Below are 20,661 nucleotides of genomic sequence, written 5' to 3'. Positions count from 1 at the left end.
GACAACCAATCTTTCCTTCTCTAACTCTCTCTCTCTCTCTCTCTCTCTCTCTCTCTCTCCCTCTCTTCTCTCCCACTCAATACATCTCTGGGACAGCAATCTTAAATAACTTCGATATTTTTTTCAGGAAATTAATAACATTTCGCATTTTCGAACAAAAAATTAAAATATAACTAGATATCGTTGTATTTATACTTATTGATTTGATTCCGAAGGAATTTGAGTCACCGTTGCTCGCATCTATTGATCTGTATATCCCCGGATCTCTGTATATCCGTATTGATGCATACGATGCATACGCAGTCAGATTAAATGTATACTACATTTTGTTGCATCGACTAACCGAACTAACGCCAAATTCCGGGGGTAAACGACACGGAACGTCATAGCTGCTCAGGATTATTTTTGATACGCGTTCATATTATCTCATTATCCGAGGACGTATATACTCTAGAAGCAGCGGCGGAAGTAGCGTGGAAAATGGAACAGGTAGCATTTTAATAACCTTCGCACTCAACTTGACAACATTTATCACTTGCGCGGGTTTTACTTTTATATGTAATCAAATAGTCACGCTTGAGGCGATGAAAATTGGATCTGAACATCGCGTTGCACACCGGTTGCGTATCTGTCAAAAGTATACATCTATTTTAAGTAATAGGTTAGAAACGGAATGTTGGCTTGGATTGGATAAAAATTTCACTTTTGTTAACTACAGATTAAATAATTCCAATTACAGAGTCTACACCATTTCTTTTACTCCATTTCACTATTCTGTGTTATTAGCTCTTTAGCTTTTAAACAAGGTGATAATCATACAACCAATTATAACTAACCTGATTACAATAATTTCAGGATATAAAATCAAAGATCGATGAAGCATGTCGAACGGCTGAAGAATTTACCAAATTATATTATGAAGCTATTGGTAAACAGAGATATGTAAGTACACACTTGGTAATTATTCAAAACATTATGGTTAAACCTGAGATAATGCTTCCTAATGTTGCATATAGAAACTTTCTCTGAAAGCTTTGTACAAATCTTGCTCAATTGACTTTAATGGAAAAAAGATTTATTCATCTTAATACAATGATACAATCAAATTGTGGTTATTCTTTTTTGTTTCAGAGAATATCAAAATTGTACCTGGACACAGGGATCTTGATTTGGAATGGAAATGGGATCGTAGGCAAAGATCAAATTCAAAAATTTTGGAATGACCTCCCAGCCTCTGACCACTCGACCACAACACTTGATGCTCAACCTGTCACTGGTAAATACATATATTTCAAAATATAAGTATACTCAAATTGCAGAAGTAAGTCCTCAGTTAAATATATCCGATACTATACTTTTATTTTATCAATTAACAGGTGCAGCGGTTGGAAATCAGCCAACATTTCTAATAAAAGTTAGCGGCCAAGTCAAATTCCAAGATAAACCTTCAAAACCATTTAATCAAAATTTTCTAATCACCGCAGTGGGAGACAAGTGGAAAATCGTCAGTGATTGTTTCAGAGTACAAGAAGCTCTAGACAGCACTACGTAGGAAGCGAATTACTCATGAAATAAACTTATCTGTTCGCAAACCGTGGTATTTGGCAAGACTAAATAAAGCTAGGTGTAATGTTCCTAATTTAAATTATACCTAGTTCATACATTGTACTTGTCAAATTTTTACATAGCGAAACCGTGAACACAGAATCATTATTTAATTTTAAGCCGTTTGTCATTTTCACACAATGAACAGCATTAATCAAGTGTTATAATAAATTTTCAAGACAATGCATTCGACAATTACATTTTGTAATTACCTATTTAAAAATTAAGTTTACTATAAATAAAGTTCATTTTCAGTTTTAGAATTTGGTTTTTCAGCATACATAACGATAAATTAACAACTCTTACAATTTGGTATTTATTTTTATTCTTATATATATCAATGTATAAAGGATTATTAAAATTTTTTTAAAGTGTCTGTCGGTGGATCAGATGTTGGTCATTTTTTTTTTTTATAGGGATAATCTTATGGAAAAATTATAAAATAAATATAGATATAAATAATCATAAATTTACTATAATACATTATTATATAAGACATTGATTTTCATATCTCTCAATAATACAACGTCATTCAAGTGTAATTTCAATGACTTAGGAATAATATTTGAAACGATTTTTTATTCATTAATTTTTTTCTTCTTTTTCTTGCGAATAAGTTGAGCATAATTCTTCGATAAAAAAAATTAAAACAAAAAAAAAAATGAAAAATTGGGTAAGTTTATCACAGGTATAAATAATATAATTAAACTGGGAGAGAGAACCGAAAGTATTATTCTTGTACAGAATAATTTTACGGCGTCGACTGATGAATACAAACGTCAATCACATTATGGGATAAAAATAGGCAGTGTCATAAAAAATTAGTATAACCTGACCAGTTAAAGACAATTTGTTTTGAACGAATAGTACTATTGCATTCCTTGTAATTTGGAAGAACATTTGTTTCTATTCCCCTGATGAAAATTACAGCACGTTTACACTAAGGTCCTGTATAATCGTATTTAAATTGATTTCCAGATAATTTATATGCATAGGCATCGAATTAATATAGCCATTGTTATATGTATACTTATACAATTGTTCTATACAAATACAAAAGTGTTATATTGTCCCACGGTACACATAAAATGACTTAACAAGTATCTTCCATATTTATAATAATCTAGTCTAAAATCTCGCATATAATAGTCTAAGCGATATTCATGTATGTGTATAAAAGTTACATGTAAAATGGGATGGTTTATGATCATAGGTAATCAGCAACCTAAACATAAAAAAAAATTTAAAATAACTAATACCTAGCAGTATTTAATGGCTTTGGTCCGAATTATGCTTAATAACGTTCTATCTGTGTGTTTCCTATATCTATCCTGCGATATGGTATCCTTTTTTCACTCTGTCAACAACTCCAAATGTTGAATTTTAGATTCGGACCACACAGAAAATGCATGCATATTTTTTAACTTTGTGTTCACCCTTCGGTACACGCATTTGTAAAGAATAATAAATTCGAATCAATACTGAGATAAAATTAAAACAAAAAGAAATCGATTTCTTCCTGGCGATAATGAATGAACCCAGTTACTTGAAACTAGTGTGTGACGCTCATTAGAAGTAAATAGGAACGAATATAATAGAGAACAATTCATCTCAAACGTTGGGCTTTGAAAATTATTTTAGCGGATGTTTGAGTTTTGGATTCAAAGACATATCAATTTCCCTTGAATAATACTTGGTACAGATGATTATTATTTATTGTTGTAAAATTAATAAATTTTAAGATTTATTCACATTAGTTAATATTCGATGTCGCGAAATAAATCGCGGATTCTGCTTATCAGGAGGAGAATTAGTCCATGTATGGACAACATTACTAGTGACTTAGATACGCCGTCAAGTCAATCAATACAATAGTCCTCTCTCTTGTTGACCTCACGCAAAAATGATAAAAGAACAGCTGTAAACAACGGTTTAAACAACGTATTTGATTTCTTTGCTATCAATATCTTTATCTTTGCACTGTGTTCAGTACATCTTTTATCGTGTTCTGTACTTCACCAAGAAGTCTTGAATTCTCTGTCACGTTTCGCGTACCAGCAGCTCTCAATTGCCTGGCTTGTAATTCAAGCCGAGTAAGTAAGTCACGAAATTGAAACCTTGCTTGCGGTGCTATAACAATATCAGTAAGATTTGCACATTTTCCATGAAGAAGTCCAACTTTGTCAGAAAGTTGTAGCCAATTGGCAATTACGATAGTCGGGCTTCCTTTTAAATTGAGTATACTGGATTCAATAGCATTTGATATTTCCAATACATTATGCTTAACACTTTTAGAGTCATTACTTTGCTTGCACGTTTCCTCTTCGGAAGGTAATGAAAATTTATTACAATTTGGTGTTGCATAAATTGAAGAACCGAAATGCTTGCTGGTGAATACCAAAGGTTTTGCTGGTTTGGCAGGAACAACAGGTTTTTCAATCTCTGTTGATGACGTCGGCGGCCAGACTCTGGGGTCTCCCTTACTGGTTGAACTGCGCGTTGACGCAGCACTGTGATCTTCAGGAGAATCCTCACCAGGATCTATGTCTTGCCTGCTACCACCCTTGGTACTCAATTTAGGACTAAGCGGTTGATTATCGCCAGACGCTTCTTTGTTTTCCCATAACTTCTTTAAGCTACTTATGCTCCCAGTACTTCGTCGTTTGTCATCCATTTGATCATCAGTTATTGATTCCACAACAGATTCCACCAACAGGCTCCCACCCATTTCGTCGGACCGCTTACTCTTTTCATCAGACTTATCAGCATTATCAACTTTTCTCAGTCTTGCTTTGAAATCAATTATCTGCCCTTCAACAGCCTCGTCCTTTTGAGAATTACTTCTTTTGTCAACTTTTTTCAATTTGAAACCAACATTTCCTGCGTTCAAAATGCCCTCTGTGATTGGTGACGATACACGCGTGTCCTTGTAGGTCCCGTATTTTTCTGTCGAACTACGCGAATTTGCTACACGATCGTGCACGCTGCCTGGTGTTTCAACATTTTTTGGAGTAGTAGTCGCGTATTCGTTCTGTAGATTCTGTCTGCTGCTGTCCATACTAAAACTTGCACATAATTCGGAAAGCAATTGAGACGCAGGATCTAATGGTGCCGAGGACGAGTTATTCGGATTGTTAGTTTTTTTTGTCGGATTACCATACTTCATGTCTGCACTTTGTTTAATCTCGTTGATTAACTTTAGTTCCAACATTTCCTTCATTCCTGGCTTTGAAATGAATGTATCGACGTTATCTTCGACCAAAGGAAGAGGTGGAGGTGGTGGCGGTGGAGGAGGTGCTTCTTCAGGCGGGGAAATGGAGCTAGTAGCTTCCATTTTGAAACTAGAGGATTCCTTAGTTTTAAACGTACCTTTCTTCTCTTCTGCCGATTTGCCTGCATTGGAACATAAGTCGCTAGAAGGCTCTCTGCGCCTTAAGCTGACACCAAACCTGGAGCTGGCCTCTCGCACTGAGGGCTCTGTATTCCTAACATCATTATTTCTTTCATCAGGGTCCTCGTTAGAGTCATCCTTAGATCTTCGCTCGTTGTTTGTTTTTCTTATGCCGATAGGTGAACCAGCTATTTTTGTGTGCGATGTGTCACTTCCCGGAGATGCGCTCACTGGCGGTAATAAATCGCAAGGATTGCTCGTGTTGAACATGTCGCAAGGCGGTGGTGGCAAGTCTAAAGGTGGCGGTGGGAATTCCAAGTCGGCAAGTGTTGGTTGAACTGCTCTTGAGGGACTAGCAGTTCTAAAAGTAGAAGTATTTGGGGCTCGAAATGTTCTAAAACCTACGCTCTCAGAATTAGTCTTACGGGCTGTAACCGCCCTACTCCGAGGAGAGCTAGGAGGTTGATAGGTGCTAACAACACCACTGGAAGAATTGCTGCGAGTCATTTGTGGCTGATTGCGTAAATTGTTTTGGCGTGGGGAAAGTGAGCGATGCTGAGGAGTGTCCAATGAATTAGCAACTTCATGCTGCTCGATCGACGCAGCTAAAGCAGTCGACGTAATGACTCCTTCCTGATTTGATGGAATTCCGCTCTGTCGCAGAGATTCCAAATACGCCCCAATCCGTGCACCCTTTGGCAGAGTGCCGTATCGATTAATTGCCCTTTTAACATTTTGCACCTCCAGAGCTCCTACTTGCACTAGCTGTAACAAATTCCAAACGTTAAACTTAAGATTGTAGGATTGAAAATTACTCAAGCAGTGCTGTATGCATTTACCGTTCGTTTTTCATACGTTGCAATGTAAAGTATAAAACGAATAACGTGTTGATCACATTGATTAGATTGTGACAAACGGTCACAAAGCAAAGAATATATTAAATGAAATACATATATAATTAAAAATTGTTGTACTCATCTAACAATTTATGCTAACACAAGTATCTTCTCACTAAAGAAATTACACCACTTGATGAAATTCTTTTCTGTGACAAAGAGCTTTAGGCTGAGATAGCATTTACCTATACCACGCAACATCTATTATACCTTCTGTGGTAGGGTGTCCTTAGATGGGTACGGTCGTGTTTTTATTTGTTTCTGATTGCTCTGTGCGTTGGTTAAAGGTTCTGGCGAGGTTGATGGCTGTGGAACATAATTATGCTCCGCCGTTTCCTGTGATCCATCTCCGTCATCGTCTGCTTCGCAACCTCCTGTGGTAATTGACTGTGTAGCCATTGTCACAAGATCTCGTGTGATACCTGAGTTATCATTCGATAAAAAAAAAAATAAGGTATACTATACATTGGGAATGACTGTGATATTTGGTTAAGTTTGGGTACTGTGAAAGCGTTTTATGCATCTGATGTACCTTCCGGATAACAGTCCTAATTTTTGAACTCAATTCATTTGCAGATTTGACAATAGTCAAGATCTACTTCTCATAATTTACCATATTTTGTGCAAGAGCACTTGATGTTGAGTGACAAATTTCAATTTTCAGATGAAAGTATGCGATATTTAGGCCATGCAAGTAGCAATAAGATTTTATGGAGATATTATCACACACATGAAATTTTCATTTGAAGTTTCATTTAATTAGGTATAAATTCATCTGTGGTATGAATTCATGCTAAATTACTCATTATTGACACCCTTTTTAATCGTAAGCTTTGCCCGTTTTCATTCAGGTCATTCTCCCTATATTGTATACAAAAAGCGGGACGTTATGTTCTGTAAATGCCACTCTGAAATAATTATCTTTTTTTCATTTGTAAAAAACAAACTGTACTCTCGTAGTTATGGGTATACTTAAACCTTTCCTGAGGAGCAATTATACTTTGACATTTCTTCTTTCAAAATACAAAACATCGATAACGAATAGCTTCGCTATTTGAAAATGTATAAAATATAAATAATGGTGAATGGCAGAGCAGAGAATATCACAATTTGCAAATTATAAATTGTGTATTGTTCTGCTTTGCAAAAAATTTTTTAAATATATTAGAGCTATGACGATGCTAAACATTCATTAAATCGCACTGATATGACACTTCGGTAGCAAACTATAGGTACAAATTTAAAAAAATTATGTTATACTATTTTGCCTGAATACCTATAGCTATTATAGAATAGGAAGCAAGGCGATGGTATTCTTGTAATAACTTCTGTATAGATTACATTATTACATATGCATTGCGATTGGTAAACTCATATAACACTGCTTGATATTTATGATGAAACTGCTTTTTTGATTTAACGTGCCGATGACAAAAAAAAAAAAAAAAATACAAAATAACTCAAGTTTCTACTGTTGATGGAAAATAAATAACAAAATCAATTATACTGCAACAGAAATCAGGTTGCAAATGCATAAAGTACAAGGTGAAGTATAAAAACTCGACTGTGAATGTACAGAACTGAAAAGTATAAATTAATTTCTATTCAAAATATTAAGTATGAAAATCAGCAAAAATAAAAACATTTGCAAAACTTTAGTACATCAAATTTTACTGCCTGTAGATAGAAATGAAACACCTTCAAAATATTTTATGTCTGAGAAATATTTAATTTAATATATATGCGTGTGTGTATATATATATAAATGTATATATACACAATATATACCACTGTACAAAATTGTACAAAGGTACCACAATTATGCTTAATTGTTCATATAATTTACGATATGGAAGTCTATATGAATATGTAAATATGTATGAATGCACAAGGGATGCTAATCGAATTATAAGTGTCGACTGTACGCAGAATATAAAAACTTTGTAAGTATTCAATTGCCCGGTATTGTAATATTGTATTTACAACAACAGATGCTCAAACTGTCATTCCAATATTGAGCGTGATATGTTCTTATAATGAATCTAATGTTGCAAAGAATTTGATGAAACTTTTACACTGGTTAAATGAGCAAATAAACTAAGTTGGATGTCATTGTACATCAATTTAGACTCAAAGCAATTGCGACTATAGAAAAGCAGTAGTATGTAAATACTTCTAAACCAAAATTATTGTTAGTGTCAATCACATGCAAACTTATCAAGTTACCTATATGTTACATAGATACAGTACCAGTGTTTCATCTTTTTTGTTTCAAATATACGATGGGAATGTTTAATAAGTTATACATAGGTATGTAAAACAAAGCTTTTAATTCTTACTTCAATTTATCCATGTTACCCAATTTCTGGAGAATGACCCATCTATTGTTAGGTTTATCTGCTAATGATGATTGGAACGCGAAATAAAAAATTAAAATAAAAGAACACAAGAATAGCAATTGAAGCAGAACGTGCATACATCATTACGCTTAATCATTGTAATTGAATACCTTCAAAAATCTTATCAATACCATTTAGATCTGTGCCGTCATCAAGCGTAACTGTTCCCAACTCCGTGTTTTGCTGATCTTGCTCTTGATATGCTGAGTCACGAAAAGAACTACACGAGGACAGCAAACTGTAACATAACGAAATAGATTGTATAAAGAAATAAGTGCAATAATAAATACGGATTCATAATAGCAGTTGTATTCAAAATATATTTATAATATTTATATCAAAGGTGTTTTGATATACCTGGTACGTTTTGGCGGCGCTGGTGCCTGCTTTCCTTTTTTATTTGTGGAACGACGCATTTGTACAATATTACTGTTGCTTTTACTTGACAAACCTCCCATGAATGTACTTAGCTTGTTGACCGATGCATTATCTGAAACCAGGTAAAGGCTTCAGACCAAGAAATACGTCTGTATGATTCTGATTTTGGGAAGAAAGAAACTTACAAGCGAGTTGTCAAAGACGTACGTCTGGTAGGTAAATTTCAAACTCACCTTGAATCAAACTTGAGGAAGATAATTGATCTGTCACAAGAACCAGTCCATGAATGTTTCCGGTACTTCCAGTCTGAGATTTTTTGTAGGAAAGTAACGGGATTTCACCGCTTCCTTGCAGCTGCTTCTCTACCTCTAAACAGCATCATAAAATAATATTACTACATTATTTAATTTTACCGTACGTAAAAGGATATTTAGTTGACAAATGACTCAAATTAAATTCAATTCACCCTCTTTCACGACGTTACAAGGATGAGCAAAATGTTCGAATGTTATCTTTTCTACACAAAAGACTGAAATCTGATTTTATATTTTACAGATGTTACCCTCTGTAATGCTTGATTCTTGAAACATATTTTCCAGAGAATGATGTATCTCCTTAAAAGATGGGCGCTCTGAAGCAGACCATTTCCAGCACTGCCTCATCAATTCGTACACTTTGGGTGGACAGCCGGGTGGACATTCCATGCGATACCCTTTTTCCAGCATGTGGTAAACATCGGTTAAATCGACACCCGGATATGGAGACATTCCGTAGGTTGCTATTTCCCACAGTAATATTCCAAAAGCCCACACATCTGACTGCGTATGAAAAAAAAGAAATCCACAATAATTTTGATAAAATCGTTCAAATAGAGACAATGCTAACCGTACGATTTATATGTACTTATTGTTCAATAGTCAAACAAAAATACACATTAACAAAAAAACATGAATGATTACGTACTTTTGTTGAAAATTTGTTGTAAGCCAATCCCTCCGGAGCAGTCCATTTAATCGGAAATTTCGCACCTGCATGGGCTGTGTAAGTATCATCTCTCATAAGTCGAGCTAAACCGAAGTCTGCAACTTTCACTAGATGATTTTCTCCAACTAAGCAGTTGCGCGCAGCTAAATCCCTAGTTGGACAAATTCAACCATGTGTAAAAAAGTCTGAAATTTATGAAGGGCTTGAAAATTGTAGTGAAGGTAGGACTAGGAGATTTCTTACCTGTGAATGAAATTCCTACTTTCCAAGTAGCTCATGCCGCTGGCTATCTGCGTAGCCATGTGCATTAGGACAACAGCATTGATTTGGTGTTTACTCTCATTTCGTAGATAGTCGAGAAGGTTTCCCTTACTCATAAATTCAGTAATTATATAAAATGGGGGCTCTCGTGTACAGACGCCTATCAACTGTACCAAGTTTCGGTGTTTCATCTCTTTCATTATCGCCGCTTCTTCCAAAAAGTCTTTCAATGCCATTGTGTCTTCCTGAAGAATGGCAAAAGTGTATTTTACGTTATTGAAATATAACAAAATTTCTACTAAAAGTAACAACGCAGTGATAAAACACTTCACATCTCACCTTCAGCGTTTTCACTGCGACTGTCATGTTATATCTTTTCCATAATGCCTCGTATACATCGCCATATTGTCCCCCGCCTAATTTATGCTTCATTACTATGTCTGTCCGATTAATTTCCCACTCGTCTGGTTCTAAAATTTTTACAAATAGCAATTAGAGTTTGACGAAACATGAATCCAAACATTTACAGATTTAGCTCACAAATAATCAGTGACTTAGATAGCTTTGTTAATAATAATTGAAGATACTTTAGCCTGCGCCTGCGTATCTTACCTGGACTTAGTGGGAAAACGGTAGGTTTATTGCGTTTGGGAGCCGGATAAAGTAGCTGAGTAATCAGACCATCGGCCAGCATGGAATGATGATGAACTAGCTCAGCTAACGTATTGAATTTACTCTCCGTCGTAACAAACATCTAGAACAGTAGTTTGTTTTAAATTTGAATGTACCATAAGACGATGTTTACGAGATATGTTACTATACTAGAGTTATTACCGACCTTTCCTTCACTGTCTTCATTTATTCTGTAATGGTAAACGCGCCCTTCATATCGTAATGAAATACTTCGTTGTCCAGGACTGCTCTCTGATTCTCTAACTAAGAAACTTCCATTTATACCCGAACTGAGCAAATACTCCGCAGCGTTTCTTGATATTCGTCCATGGTACCACGAATGTTTTTCCAGCGAATTCACTGGGGTTACGTAATTTGAAGGAACCCAGCCAACTTGGCCTGTACTGGAATGGGCTTCGCACCATTCTCCACTTTTGTTGTAACTTGATATACGAACTTGTTCCCCTATGTAAATATATTCCCAATAGTAACGTTAGAATACAGTTGTTGTTTTCATTTTGCAACTACAATTTGTTATAAAAAAAAATCTGCCTCAGTCAAGTGTATAATGTATACAGTCACGAGATTATAGTGCTCAAGTGGAGAAATAATTGATGCTGTAGATGGAGTTGAAAGAAAAACAGAAATTACCTTTTTTAAGGCTTAGTTGATTTTCACCGCCAGCTTGGAAGTCATATAACGCTACAAATAATTGCGGATCATCTTCTTCCTGGGCCAGAAGATTTTCTTTGCTTGTCCATCTACAATTAAAGGTAAGTCAAACAATTTCCCATATTATGTTCATCGATGCATACATGGCAAGCCGTCATTTGATAGGGCTGGATGATAATTGTGTTTTAAATTTGGAAATTATTTGAAAACATGTATTCTATTCAAATGAAATTAAGCACTTGCATTGAAATATACAAATTTGGGCTCGCATTTCCTCATGTTGTGTTGTGTTGCATTAGGAACAATAAAATGCAATTATAATTTGGAATATATTTTACCGATTAGCAGCTTCCAGAAGTCCTGTAGTACTGACGCTACTATGCTGCTGCAAGCTGGACTGCTGTGAAATTGATTGAGAACTTGAGCCGCTAGGCGGATCTCCTTCAGGTAAGGCTGGTATATGAGGTAGAGGTCTACTCTGTAGTAATGCCTCTGTAAATGTACGATAATCAGTCACATCTTGCCTCAAGACAAGCGATGCTAGAGCTAGAATATCGGTATGAGTAAATGAATAACAGATGTCGAATGAATTTTATCAACTATTTTTCAATTTAAATATACATAGACTAAAATAATGAATGTATGATATGATTAATAATTACATATTTTCAGATACAGAAAAAAGAAAATGCCTTTTGCAAAGGATATTGATGCTAGATTGCAAGTTTGTAATTTCTGAATATTCCCATTTTTCTAGCTTTCCAATGGTTTGATAAGATCTGAACTTTGGTCGATTTTGTTCGTTTTCCAACAATCTTGTAATAAACTATTTATTCTTACAAGAACACATTACAGTTCAGCAGAATTTGTTCCTCGATAATAATTACATACTACTTTTTGTAAATTTGTGTAGCTGAAAATTGAGTGCAAAAAATAATGAGATTGGAGTTAGTAACGTTAATTGTATTAGTTGTTAGTCTAACGAAATATTGAGGGAAAAAAATCACTATTGTGCAATTTTGTTGTGACTTTGAAGTAGCCAAGTTTTGAAAATATGAATTACTTTTGCCTTATTATAATTTATTGCATTTTAGAGATTCCCAAAATTACGAAATACCAGGTTTTCCAATACGAACATAATTACAATAATGTTACTAACTTCAGCGGCATGAAAAATACTGTAATTTTGTTCCGATAAATTTAACTTTAAAAAAACTGGTACAGGACGTGGATGAATACAATTAAAGAATTCATTTCTGATTATTCCGACCATATATATCAGAACTAGTTGTAAGATATTAACGGATGTTGTTAACTGGTAACAAAGAATATGCTGTTCACGTTCGTTGCATTGCAAATTATATTAATCAGAATCAAAAGACTTTGATAAAGAAACATCTAACACAGAGTGGAAAATAATTGCAAAAGGAAATCATATAACATGATTCATACAGTTTCCCGTTTGTTTTGCTTGATGCTCGATTAATTATAGCTGTATACTTTAGACAAACTAAATTCCATTGTAACAAACGAATACGACATTCTTTTTTTTCCAAGTACTCAATTCAGTTAATATAAAATTCTTGCAGCTGTAGAATTTCAATAGAGAAATGGATTTATGCGTAAATAAAGCTGAGTAAGGAAATTCGAAGGTGGCCATAAATTAATAGCCTGTGTCCGGAAGTTGAAGATAATATCGAAATTTGTACAAATACATCGGCACAAGATTGACTAAAATGAAATCGTAACAGTGAATCAGAGATGAATTCATTCTGTATCGATGTGATTTTATCTGTGAAGAACTTCATCGAGAGTCTCCATTCCATGTTTTATTTGACAAACAAATGGATAAAATAATTGTATTTGAAATTGGAAGCATGCAATGTGTGATATTAGTACATAACGTTGCATGTAAAAAGATGAAAGTTGTAAATGAAAAGGGAAAATGTAGGGAAAAAAAGAAGGAGATAGTAACAATGAGTGCGTGTAGCAAGTGCGATTGAAGGAAATGAGAAGAAAAACGAAACTGTTGAAGAGAAAAAAGGGAGGGGTAGAGTCTTATGCTAAAAATGGAGATCAGCTTACCGCTGTGTTCCGTAAAAATGTTCGATCCAATGAGTCGGGATTCCTTCGGGTTTCTGGGCTGTTTCCGAGTTTGTCGTACGGCAGACCCGGTGGGAATCACTCTGTCCTTAGTCTGTTGAGCACCCATAGTTTCCCGTTTAACATACCCTTATATTCTGCCCCGGCTGAAAGTACGCCGAGGTCAACTGCTTCGCACATCAACCTCCGGGAGCACTTGATACATTTACATTATACGGTAGTTTGTAAATAGTTTAAAGAAGAATTGAACCGCGAACTTCTTCCTCCCCGTGCTCGCTCACATTTTTACATGTCAATTAGATATCACACACCGTTCGCCATATTTGACAGGTTTGACGTCGATTATTTAGTTTGTCAGTGCAGTAATGCGGGGCAGCACGGTGAAGAAGTGGAGGTGGTGCAGCCAGGGAGTAAAATGTGCAACTGCTTCGATATGTTGTTATGAATGAGAGAGAACTCGGATTAATCAGAACCAGGGTTGAAGCAGTCGACTTTGTACGTACGATTAGCGGTATCGATTCTCTCTACACGGAATCAAAAACGCAGACAAAACGTTGAACAGCAAATGTCGCATTACTGGCAACAATGAAAATGCCTTTCATTTTAATACTGATATAATCACGATACGGTATGTGCGGTATGTGGCAGTACAAGAAAAGACTGCCATCCCAGTCGCCAGTTTTTTGTTGCATCCGAGCATTCGACCCGCTGTAGATGCGACGACAAAGCGACTGAAGAGCTAAGAGCGAGCCGGTCGACGTCGCAAGTTCGACCAATGAGGAGTCGTCAAATTTTAACGCTATCGATTGATGCGTGGAGGGTTTATTGACCGAAATCATAATCAATTTCACATTTCGATGAACTTTCATTTTTACAGTACGGCTTACCATCGAACTGATTCGACAACGTCGGCACGCATCCATGTACCTAGGATTTATTCTTTTTAATTCAGAAAATACATACACTGCATAATTTAAGTTATAGAGGCGGCATCGTCATCCTTGCCCAGCTTCGAGAAATCCCCGCGACTGCGCGTCGGTCTGATTTAAGTCCTTTCAGCATATAATACTGGAGGTGGCATCACTTCCTTCGCGTGTACAGAAAGTCTAGTGAGGAGTGAGAGAGAGAGAGAGAGAAAGAAGAGAAAGGTGTATGCTGGTCATTCTGTCTCTCTCGCGCTACACCTGATTGGCCGATATTTTTCTCTCAGCCAATGAGACGCAGAGTGAGAGAGACAGAATGACCCTAATACATATATTTCTCTATCGTCACTTGGGCTGTATTTTCCGCGAGGTCGATGGTTGGATAGCTCCCTCCAGTAGTATATGCTCCAAGTTTCAGCCTGAGGGATCTCTTCTGACCAACCACTGGACCCCGTCCGGTGTAGACCGTGAAATAAGTCCTTCGTTGCTAACGGGGAGTTCTTTGACAGTTTCAAATCAAATGTTAATACCATGTTGTCTTTTTGAGCCAGTAAACTGTCGTTAAAATAATCATTGGTACGTCAATACGGGCCGAAAGAGTGCCGTAAGTTCGATTTAAGAGATTCATATGACACGAGAATATCTTATATTTATTAAGAGTGACAGACTTAGTTGAAAGAAAGAAAGAAAAGATAATATCGTAAATTTGATCGAGATATTAACTATCATACTACCTGTGCGTTTTGTTCGTAATGAGGAAACTATAAGAAAAGAGAAGAAAGAAAAAACACAAGAAAAAAACACGAAATTAGTTACAGCTAGTAATTGTTTCTGTTTTTCCTTCCAAACATACGTACCTTTGTCTGTCGAAGTTTCGGGATCCGTAGAACAAACAAGAATAAAGTTATTGCAAAAAAGAACCATAACCAATGGCCTAGTCTATCAGGTAATTAAGAAATATCAGACAACCACTAAGGGTATTAACCGTTGGTTTGGAATGCGATTTACTGTAAAAAAAACTAGACAGGTTAGGTTTTACTTTTGCAGCGTTCAAATTTGCTCCTCATTAAAGTGGCTATTGGAGAAAATAGAGTGGTATTTACCATTTTATCATTCGTAAGTACATTATTCACAACAACCAGCCCTCTAGTATTTCTCAGTAACTAAAATCCGTAGTCGTGACAATACTAGCTACTGTTCTATTCAAGGGATTCCAACAAAAATTTATGGATCTATGTTCTTGTCAACATATTTTCCTTATTTCTCTTCATCAGATTTCCAAACAAGGTGAATAAAACAATTGACATTACTCAGTCAGAAAGAAAAGAATAGGGAGTGGCACGTTTTACATTTATTTATAAGTTGTTAATTGTACGAGTCGTCATCTCATTTATCAATAATACAACTGCGTCATACAGAAGGCATGCTTCTTTGTAGCCGATTGAAGTATTGTATAACATTTTATTACCTTTATAATGATCGTGAGATCTATTAATATAAAGTCTTGAATATACGTATGCAGGTATGATGATGCGTGATTACTTTTGGCAAATGAACTTACTTCAATTTATTTTCAGACTCAAAACGCCACAGCCTCTGTAATCTCTTATTATTACCGCAGTCAAGTTTGACTTGAAAGCATAACGTTGTCTAAACTTTTCATGCACCATATATAATCGTTTATCAAACGTTGAAATTTTTAATAGAAGAATATTTCTACAAAGTGTTCAAGGCGACTAAATAAACGCCTAGTTGTTTACTTTTTATTTCATTGCTAAATTGACAAGGTCACCTTGGAATCCTTTTTTCATACCTGTTTTTCAATGGATGAAACATCAATTTCACTGTAAGATTTTTCTAAACTGTAAATTTCTCATCCCACTTGCAAATCATACAAAATAAAATTTGCCGTCTTGATTCAGATCACCTAGTCGTGTAGCTTTTTATTGTAAAAAAATTAAAGTATTCTACATTCAATAATTAATGAATATTTTTCTGATTTTTTTTTCTTTCAACATTTTACCAGCTGGCCTGACATGTCAAATCCTGGAGATCGTTTAAATTATGTGCAAGATAGTAGCAGCGATACAGAGACAGACTACAAGGAAACGGATAACCGCGGTCGCCACCGCGTATACAAGAACAGATTTGGGTAGGTTGGATTCTGATACTAAAGATAAACGGTCTGAATAATGATACGATGTAGTAAACGTATGAAAATTGCCTAAACTGTAAATTGTTCTCTTAATACGACGTGAGATCGTGAAGGAAATGTTTATTTATGAAGAAAATATTGTACTTGTAGTTGAATATTGATGTTATTATTTAAAATAGAGGATACTAGTTTAATTGTAGCTTTAGAATTCTCTGCATGTTCGTATGCTATTTGTTTAGAATGAATATAAATTATCTATTATAATCGGTCCTGTTCTGAACGAGAATAATGTGTCTATGGTAGAAACGAGCAAGTGAATAACATTAAGCACGCTATTAGCTGTAGAAAATAATTGAATGTCTGATTGTTTTCTGATGTATATTAGCAAGATCAGATTAAAATAGAGTCTTGATGACTTGTTTGAATGGATTTGCAAACGAATATGTACTGAGATTTGCTTGACGTTATAACGAGTAGCAGAATTTATTCTTGGCACAGCCATCATAAAAAAATGGTCATCAAGTGGTAGAATAGGTCAAATTATTTAACAAAGCCATCTTGAAATTTGATAGAAATATTCTGCAGCGGATCAGAAAATGATTATGGGAATCTGGGCAAAACGTTGTAAACATCGATGCATGGTTGTTTTTATCAACCATTATCGAACAGTATAAATGTAAGTTTAACTTTATAAAACATTACAATTTCAGGTACAAATACTTCTTGTGGCTTGTCTCTGATTCTTGGTATCGACACAAATTTTATTACCTTCCCACACAATAGATATTAAAAAATACATTCAAAAATTAGCTTCATGCGCTTTAGGTGGTCTGAATAACATTTCATTATTATTTTTCTATTCCATTATCATCCATTTGTCCATAATTTGCACCATAAGGCCCTGAGAGTTGGAAACAGTTCGGTTTCCTTGTCATGCAGTTTACTCTATGCTGGTTTCAGGTAGCGAGTTTAGGAAAAGCGGAACATCCGACATTTAATCAAATGTACTAGTTTGATGAACCGGTCGTCGAAACTTCACAATTATGTAATAGTGATTGTTTTTGATATTATTTCAAACGTGTTGTCATTCGTTGTTGTCACATTACGTTGTGACATTATCTTGATTATAAGTTGTTGACTGTATGCTTATTTTTAGAAAGTTTCTCTTAGTATTCTCTCGTGTTAAATAACCAGGTACTGGTAGTCCTTGGATTGCTTGATATTAGTAGACGATTAGTAAGAAAATATGGTTGTTTTGCATGTAGTTGTGGTGGCTCAACCAAACCAAAACCTTGTCTGGTACAGCGGGATGGAAGCAACGACCAGCACTGTCGTTCCCTCAATCCAGAAAGACAAAGCACGTAAGTGAAATAGATAAAAGGTAAAGAATGAAAACAGTAGTTGGTCTAGCTTGAACGATGATAATATCTGTCAATTACTTGTAAAGTGTTGTCAATATAAAAAGTAATCACTCGCAATCGAACTCAGTTTTGATAATCATTTGATCTATCTACTCTTACTGTTGCCACTGTAAAGTTTTTCATCTTCGAGGATAAGGTTCCGAGGAACTAGGTGAGACCAACAGCTGGTAGTACGTCAGGTATGTTTACAAGCGTCAATTGCTACGATATCTTCTCTCAAATTTCATTTACCTACCAAATTTCCAAAGTAAAGGGGTCACGCAAAAGCCATTCTGCTATGTGTCATTGCCAATAATATACATGCTTAGTATTGAGCAATCCTTCTATACTCTACTGTTACAGAATGCGTCCATCAGTCGGGTTAACCAAACCTCAGCACAACCAAACTCATGATAAAGTATCAGCGCCGGGAGTTGCATCCGGCATGAGTGGTGCACCAGCCAGTGACGAGCGGATAACGCTTATTGTTGATAATACTAGGTAATAGATAAGATTCAATGTTAGTTTATTGAAGAATTGCAATCCTAGTCATATGATATGTTCATGAATTATATGAGAAATTAATATTTGTGTCTCAATCGGAAAAAATCAACTGCAGAATGCACAACATTATAATGACTGTTGAATGCTTTATAGATTCATTCTAGATCCGGCATTGTTTACTGCCTATCCAAATACGATGCTGGGCCGTATGTTCAGTTCGGGCATCGAATTTGCTCTGCCAAATGAAAGAGGTGAACACGAACTTGCGGATGGAATTTCTGCCATGGTGTTCAGAGCCATTTTGGAGTACTATAAAGAAGGCGTAATTCGCTGCCCTCCTACCGTTACTGTACAAGAGCTTCACGAAGCTTGCGATTATCTTCTGGTACCGTTTGATGCCAACACAGTTAAATGCCAAAATTTGCGTAAGTTTTGAACTTCACAGCGCAGCTTAAAAGCAGACTACAATCTCTGTAATGCAGTGATATACAATTGGATTTTTTTTACTGATGCAAACAAGTTTCCAAAAACGTAAAATATCCACTTATAAAACGTCTCATTGACTTTATAAAAGTCAAATAATTCTTAAGAGAAATTAATACGTTGTGGTAGCTTAGTATCTAAATTCTACAAATCTTGGAGAAACAATTTTTACCTGCATCGAAATATCAACTGAAATGTGTTACAGGGGGATTGCTTCATGAATTGTCTAATGAAGGAGCTCGCTGCCAGTTTGAAGTTTTTCTTGAAGACTTGATATTACCACTAATGGTTAACAGTGCGCAAAGGGGAGACAGAGAATGCCACGTCGTAGTCTTACTGGAAGATGACGTCGTAGACTGGGATGAAGAATATCCCCCCCAAATGGGCGAGGAATACTCACAAAGTAATAATTGATTTGGTATAAAATACGCACACTTCGCCATTCACACCATGTTTTCATGAAATCCCGAAGCGCCTTACTTTTTAATACAACGAATCGTTTTCTTTCGTAGCGGTGAACAGCACGGCGATGTACCGATTTTTTAAATACATAGAAAATCGAGATGTGGCGAAACAAGTGATGAAGGAACGAGGACTGAAAAAAATACGCTTGGGGATCGAGGGATACCCAACGTACAAGGAGAAAGTGAAGAAAAGAGCGGACGGCCGTGCGGAAGTTATATATAATTACGTCCAACGTCCTTTCATTCACATGTCCTGGGAGAAAGAGGAAGCCAAGAGCCGTCACGTCGATTTTCAATGCTTGAAATCTAAGTCTGTAACAAATCTTGCCGAGGCTACAGCAGATCCTGTACTGGATGCTGGAGAAAATCCTATAACGGCGATCGGTATGGATCCTATACCTCAACCATTAGCAGCTAATCCCATGGGCATTGATACTGACGCTGAAGGAGCCGTTGGATTACCGGCGGACTCGGATCTCAACCAATTATTGCCCGACGACACCTCTTAAATGATATACCTAATTATATCAGTAAGAAGATATCTGACACATTATCTATACCTGTTTATACACTTTGAAATATATTTAATAAAATTTGCAAACAACATACTGACCCGCTTAATCATTTTCTTTCTCGATACCCAACCTAGCTTTACTTATAATAAGAAGCAAATTTGCGAGTGAAAATCAACGGACGATAGAGATTAGCCACAACAGTTTGAACTTTGAAAAATGTTAGAAACGTTTACGTTCCCTGTCATGTTTAGGCGTAGGTGGAAAATGACTGGATCTGAAAATCGTGGTTCGAATTCACGCAAGGGTTCTTTGTGCAAAAATAGACGGACCTTGGGATCAGTCAGCGATCAATCTTTCGATATCTTATAATAGATGATAATTTACGCACAAATGAGCGTTCGCAAACGGAACAGTCTAATCATGCGTACGAGCGCGTAGTATCCTTACTCATTTCCTATAATCGAACTGTGTGCGAAAAATGTAGCATGACCTTAAAACGAGTCGTACTATATATTATCGATATTATATCCGAACGCGTTGCATAATTATTGGAGTGAAAAAATAACATCTTAAATTTTTCACGCTTGTTTTCTCTCTCTTTGTCTTAATTACACTATTCATCCGATTATTAATTGCGGGGCGTTCAAATTATCACCCCCGCTTAGTGGTACATAATTATTTCTATTTCCGATTATTTTTGAATCCGTTTTCCCATTTATTTACTCATTTATTCGGAGTGCAAGCGGCATAGAAAGAGGAGAGAAGAAAATAGAGAAGGTATCTCGTGATAGAGAGTAAAAAGGAGAAGAAGAGCAGGCGGGTTGATGGTCTCGCGCGTATGTCGTGGACCGAGGAA

The 20,661-nt window shown here is 35.9% G+C and overlaps 3 protein-coding genes across 27 annotated transcripts; 2 read left to right on the top strand and 1 right to left on the bottom strand.

Annotated features, from left to right (window-relative positions):
• Positions 1 to 126: 126 nt before the first annotated feature.
• Positions 127 to 1,772, top strand: LOC124404406 (NTF2-related export protein). Its single transcript, XM_046878502.1, has 4 exons — positions 127 to 489; positions 856 to 942; positions 1,132 to 1,276; positions 1,377 to 1,772. The coding sequence occupies exons 1-4, from the start codon at positions 481 to 483 to the stop codon at positions 1,550 to 1,552; spliced, it is 417 nt and encodes a 138-aa protein (XP_046734458.1). The 5' UTR covers positions 127 to 480; the 3' UTR covers positions 1,553 to 1,772.
• Positions 1,773 to 2,469: 697 nt separating this feature from the next.
• Positions 2,470 to 14,067, bottom strand: LOC124403992 (tyrosine-protein kinase Abl). Of its 3 annotated transcripts, none has more exons than XM_046877782.1 (14): positions 13,344 to 14,067; positions 11,597 to 11,804; positions 11,238 to 11,347; positions 10,753 to 11,051; positions 10,527 to 10,668; positions 10,254 to 10,384; positions 9,897 to 10,159; positions 9,633 to 9,804; positions 9,232 to 9,487; positions 8,903 to 9,037; positions 8,649 to 8,781; positions 8,402 to 8,529; positions 6,103 to 6,314; positions 2,470 to 5,761 (listed from the first exon to the last, which is right to left on the bottom strand). In XM_046877782.1, the coding sequence occupies exons 1-14, from the start codon at positions 13,468 to 13,470 to the stop codon at positions 3,575 to 3,577; spliced, it is 4,503 nt and encodes a 1,500-aa protein (XP_046733738.1). In that variant the 5' UTR covers positions 13,471 to 14,067; the 3' UTR covers positions 2,470 to 3,574. The 3 variants fall into 3 exon arrangements, with proteins under 3 accessions (XP_046733738.1, XP_046733739.1, XP_046733740.1); XM_046877783.1 differs by having other exon boundaries at positions 8,423 to 8,529; XM_046877784.1 differs by having other exon boundaries at positions 11,597 to 11,750; positions 13,344 to 14,066.
• Positions 14,068 to 14,715: 648 nt separating this feature from the next.
• LOC124404154 (BTB/POZ domain-containing protein 10) lies at positions 14,716 to 19,898 on the top strand. 23 transcript variants are annotated; one of them, XM_046878073.1, is made up of 8 exons: positions 14,716 to 14,742; positions 15,332 to 15,379; positions 16,311 to 16,436; positions 17,705 to 17,800; positions 18,203 to 18,340; positions 18,497 to 18,768; positions 19,032 to 19,229; positions 19,339 to 19,898. In XM_046878073.1, exons 3-8 carry the CDS (start codon positions 16,321 to 16,323, stop codon positions 19,797 to 19,799), a joined length of 1,281 nt encoding a protein of 426 aa, XP_046734029.1. In that variant the 5' UTR covers positions 14,716 to 14,742; positions 15,332 to 15,379; positions 16,311 to 16,320; the 3' UTR covers positions 19,800 to 19,898. The 23 variants fall into 23 exon arrangements, with proteins under 23 accessions (XP_046734029.1, XP_046734035.1, XP_046734027.1 ...); XM_046878079.1 differs by having other exon boundaries at positions 14,721 to 14,742; positions 15,332 to 15,400; XM_046878072.1 differs by lacking the exon at positions 14,716 to 14,742 and adding an exon at positions 14,746 to 14,860.
• The last annotated feature ends 763 nt before the right edge of the window (positions 19,899 to 20,661 follow it).

Source organism: Diprion similis, chromosome 3 (genome assembly GCF_021155765.1).
Source record: "Diprion similis isolate iyDipSimi1 chromosome 3, iyDipSimi1.1, whole genome shotgun sequence".
NCBI classification, from domain to species: domain Eukaryota; kingdom Metazoa; phylum Arthropoda; class Insecta; order Hymenoptera; family Diprionidae; genus Diprion; species Diprion similis.
This window is presented reverse-complemented; position numbering and strand designations above follow the sequence as displayed.

Bases quoted from the DNA above. Each gene is read 5' to 3' on its own strand.
- LOC124404406 (XM_046878502.1), top strand. The intron at 943-1,131 runs GTAAGTACACAC...TTTTTGTTTCAG, and splicing joins CTATTGGTAAACAGAGATAT to AGAATATCAAAATTGTACCT. The intron at 1,277-1,376 runs GTAAATACATAT...ATCAATTAACAG, and splicing joins TGATGCTCAACCTGTCACTG to GTGCAGCGGTTGGAAATCAG.
- LOC124403992 (XM_046877782.1), bottom strand. From the start codon at position 13,470: ATGGGTGCTCAACAGACTAAGGACAGAGTGATTCCCACCGGGTCTGCC. The intron at 9,488-9,632 runs GTACGTAATCAT...TTTCATACGCAG, and splicing joins ACAACAAATTTTCAACAAAA to TCAGATGTGTGGGCTTTTGG. The intron at 8,530-8,648 runs GTATATCAAAAC...GTTATGTTACAG, and splicing joins GCGCCGCCAAAACGTACCAG to TTTGCTGTCCTCGTGTAGTT.
- LOC124404154 (XM_046878057.1), top strand. From the start codon at position 15,282: ATGCGATTTACTGTAAAAAAAACTAGACAGGTTAGGTTTTACTTTTGC. The intron at 15,401-16,310 runs GTAAGTACATTA...ACATTTTACCAG, and splicing joins TATTTACCATTTTATCATTC to CTGGCCTGACATGTCAAATC. The intron at 16,437-17,704 runs GTAGGTTGGATT...TTTTGCATGTAG, and splicing joins GTATACAAGAACAGATTTGG to TTGTGGTGGCTCAACCAAAC.